Source organism: Alligator sinensis, unplaced genomic scaffold, assembly GCF_000455745.1.
Source record: "Alligator sinensis unplaced genomic scaffold, ASM45574v1 scaffold505_1, whole genome shotgun sequence".
Classification (NCBI taxonomy): domain Eukaryota; kingdom Metazoa; phylum Chordata; order Crocodylia; family Alligatoridae; genus Alligator; species Alligator sinensis.
Genome location: NW_005841940.1, coordinates 1,799,974 through 1,803,504, shown reverse-complemented (window position 1 = coordinate 1,803,504; position 3,531 = coordinate 1,799,974). Strand labels below are relative to the sequence as shown.

Sequence of the window (3,531 nt, the reverse complement as noted above, 5' to 3'; positions counted from 1 at the left end):
GGATTGCAGGAAATCACATTTTCATTGGTTTCAGCCTTTAACATCTTTCTCCCCTCTTCCTTGAGCACAATTCCAGTGCCATCAATAAGTATGGAATTCAAGACTTAGCCCCTTACAAGACTATTTTGCATGGACTACTCAATAGTTATTAAGGGAAAATCAGCAAAGGTGCCATATGGATAATTTAGCCTATAACCTCTATCCAAGATAGGTCTGACTTGATCTACACAGTTAGTGCTCCTGTCTGAAGAGTCTCTGTGTTACCTTTTTAAATGGTCCAGAAGGAAAAGGAATGTCACAAGGTTAGGTTCTGGAAGTGACAGCAATAGGTTCAGCATGCAGCTTTCCTTTGCAACCGGATCTGAAAGTGCTGCAGGAGAAGAACACGACCACACAGGAAAGGAATGAGAACTTAATGGACAGCAGAACTTGCCAGACCCGCTAGGTGATGCTTAATGTTTTGCAACAATATCACAAGCAAGAGGCTCAGTATTCCCAGGCACAGCCTCTCTTCCCCCTTGGATTTTCAGTTTTCCTTTGACAAGGGAATTCAGAATCCTGTCCTCTGTGCAGGGGATGCCAAAGCACTCCAGACCCCAAACCAATGAGACACCCCTGCTCTGAATCAACCTCGGAAGTTGCAACTCAAATCCTTCTAAACTGGATCTCTCTTCCATTCTTATAGTCCAAAACTCAGCCTTTTTGCACCTTTCCCCAGTCTAAAATCTAATCAAGGTAGGATTCAGGCTGATTAAAAAGCAAGAGCTCTTCACCTCCACTGTATTACAGTAATATTATAGATATTACTATTTACGATGCTGAAGTGCCTTTTTAAAAAAGGAAGCACAATGTTAATCTATCACATTTAACATATATTTCTGCTGCTACACACCGATGCCCTCTGCAAAGTTGGGGTACAGTTCATCTGTGAAGAGGGGCTCAGGCAGTTCTCTGAAATACAGCTTTAATGTCCCAGCAATGGCGTTAACATCCATCTCGCTCATCATCACTGACACATCTTTGTTGTCTGGAAAAGAAAGCAAGGAGATAGGCAGGTAATGAAGTATTGGTCTTTTGTTCGTTCTTCTGTCTGCCTCTATTTTGTTCCCTTTGTTTATTCTTTCTCCTTGCACAAAAAGCAGATGCTCACTGCCTGCTGTTACTGTGCTTGGGCTGACTGCAACATTCTCCATTCATCTCATCTCAGTGTCATGCAGTGGATTACATTCACTGCCCTGTGACCGCTAAGCAGCTATAAGCCCAATGCCCCTGAATCAATCAGCCTGGGTGAGAGGTAAACCCAAAATACCCAGAAGTACTTCTACTTTGTCATTATCCTGGGCCAGATCCAAAACCCAGCAAAGTCAAAAAAGGGCTTTTCCAACGTTGTCAATGAAATTTGGATCAAGCCTCATAAGTTCAATTAAATGCATTTCTGTTCCCTGTTTGGACCATCCCAATACTCAGAGATGCCCTCAGCTTCTTCTGATAAGAGCTGTGTTAAAGGAAGCCATATTGTTTAGGTCCCTCCTGAAAAACCCAGGCATGGCTCACGTCATGCCTAGTGTATGAATGGCTTAAATTAAAGCAGTTATGTTGTATTATTCTTAATGTAATACCGCCCTTCCTCCACCACTGAGTGCACACATGTACACACATACACACACCCGCTGCTGGAAACTCAGACTCAGCCACATTTGAAAAGAGAAGTTTCACAATCCCAGCAAAGGGAAATTGCAAGAAAGGTGAAATTCAAGGCTTGACACAAGGTGTGGCCACCACTTCAGTCAAAACAGGGCTCAGCTAGGACTTCACCAGTGCCCAGCCCTTGCACTGGCCCCTTTGACAGGGGCAGAGCTGGGAAATTCCACATGCAAGGAACAGACACTAAGTGCTTTCCATTTGTTAAACCGTTTTGATCTAGCAATCCCTGCTGTTATTGGAACACACAGAAAATACAGCAAGACCACAGGGCCTTATGTCATCCATGGTTGTCAAAGGATTACTCTTCCCTTTGTACAGATGGGCACAGAAGAAACAGAGAAAACTTGGCTCCTTCCATGTTGTAGGGAAAACCAATGGCAGAGCTGGGAATAGAACCCAGGAGTCCTGGTTCCCAGTTACATCCTGGTCGATCAGACCTCTCTATCTCTATTGAAACCTTTAAAAAATCATCTTGTAGGGCTCCTTTAATATGAAATGCACAAGCAGCTGCAAGTGCCTCACTCATCCCAAGTCGCCAGGACCATGTAGGAAGTGAGGCTTCTGGCTGCTCCCACTTCCTCTAGGGAGCATGTGGCAAACCACCAAGTTGTGCCTGCTGGGCAGAATAACTAGTATATTTCTCAGGGCAAGGGTCCAGTCCATTGTGCATGTCTGTACCTGGAGATCACTATTAAAGCTATTGTGCGTTTTAGATGATAGCCCTTGTGCCAGCATCTTCATTTCTTAATGCTTCCTGGGCTAGGCACAATTAACGCAGTACAGCAACCTGAAAGGGCACTTGCGGTGGAGTGCCAGTGGGGAGGAAAACATCAGGAGCAAATACTTACTGACATCGAAGGCAGCTTTCAACGCCTGGATATCAGTTGCAACCCCTGAGACACGATAAATGCCCACTTCCTCCATCCCACGCCGCTCTATCTCCTCCACACACTGGCGCACAATGTAAGGCACCTTGGACCTCTCTCTCCTGAAAAAGTTGGGAAGAAGAGTTCAGTCCGGTGTACGTGGAGAGAACACTATTACCAGGCTCACATTAGGCAGGGGGCAGAATGAGACCACTCCATGTCAGTGGCTCCCAAACATCATGAAGCCTCTTCTCAATCAGTTGTGCTGAAGTGAATGGAGCCCAGTTACCACAGTTGAAGAGCCCCTGCTTTGAATGTTACTAGTTTAAGAACTAGTAAGAGGTAAGGATGTAACCACTGGATTCTCCCTGTCATATGGTAGTTCTCCATGGAGCTTGTTTTTTCTGAACAGAAAATTTAGTGGAACTGTTTTTGTAGCAATGTGGTGAACAGGCCCATCTGTGCACACTCCCACCTGCACAGAACCCCTCCTGAGGGGGGACTGCAGCTTCTGAGAGAAGAACACTCGAGTTCATTAGTATTAATTGCTAGGGCTGCGTGAAGCTTTGGTAGCTGATTCAATTCAGAGGAGATTCGCGGACCAAATCTCCAAATCTGAATCGAATCGGGAGACCAAGTAAAAGCTCTGAATCGATTTGGAAAAGCTTTGGAAAAGATTCGGCAGATTTGGAGATTTGGCCATAGACTAAACAGGCAGCTGACAGATTTCTCCAGCTGGTAAATCTGTTGGGGTTGGGGGAGGGAAGGAGCATGCAGGAGGGAGGGATTGGGACTGGGACTGGGATAAGCTGCCCAGCCCGGGTGGGGGGTACATTACTTGGGGAGGGAGGCAGCGGGGTGTGGGTTTCAGATGCAGCAGCACTGGAAGCGGGGTCTCAGGTCTGCTGCCGCTTGTCCAGCCGGGGCAGGGGAGACAGCTGGCGGGGGTGGGGATGTGGGT

The 3,531-nt window shown here is 46.4% G+C and overlaps 1 protein-coding gene across 1 annotated transcript in view; it reads right to left on the bottom strand.

Moving 5' to 3' along the window:
* The window catches only part of BCR (BCR, RhoGEF and GTPase activating protein), a 129,447-nt gene that overhangs the window by 2,103 nt on the left and 123,813 nt on the right, over nt 1–3,531 (bottom strand). Inside the window, exons 19-21 of the mRNA XM_006019873.3 lie at nt 2,553–2,692; nt 893–1,027; nt 265–370 (exon numbers count right to left, since the gene is read on the bottom strand). Coding sequence (XP_006019935.1) covers nt 265–370; nt 893–1,027; nt 2,553–2,692 — 381 coding nt within the window. The remainder of the gene's footprint in view (nt 1–264; nt 371–892; nt 1,028–2,552; nt 2,693–3,531) is intronic.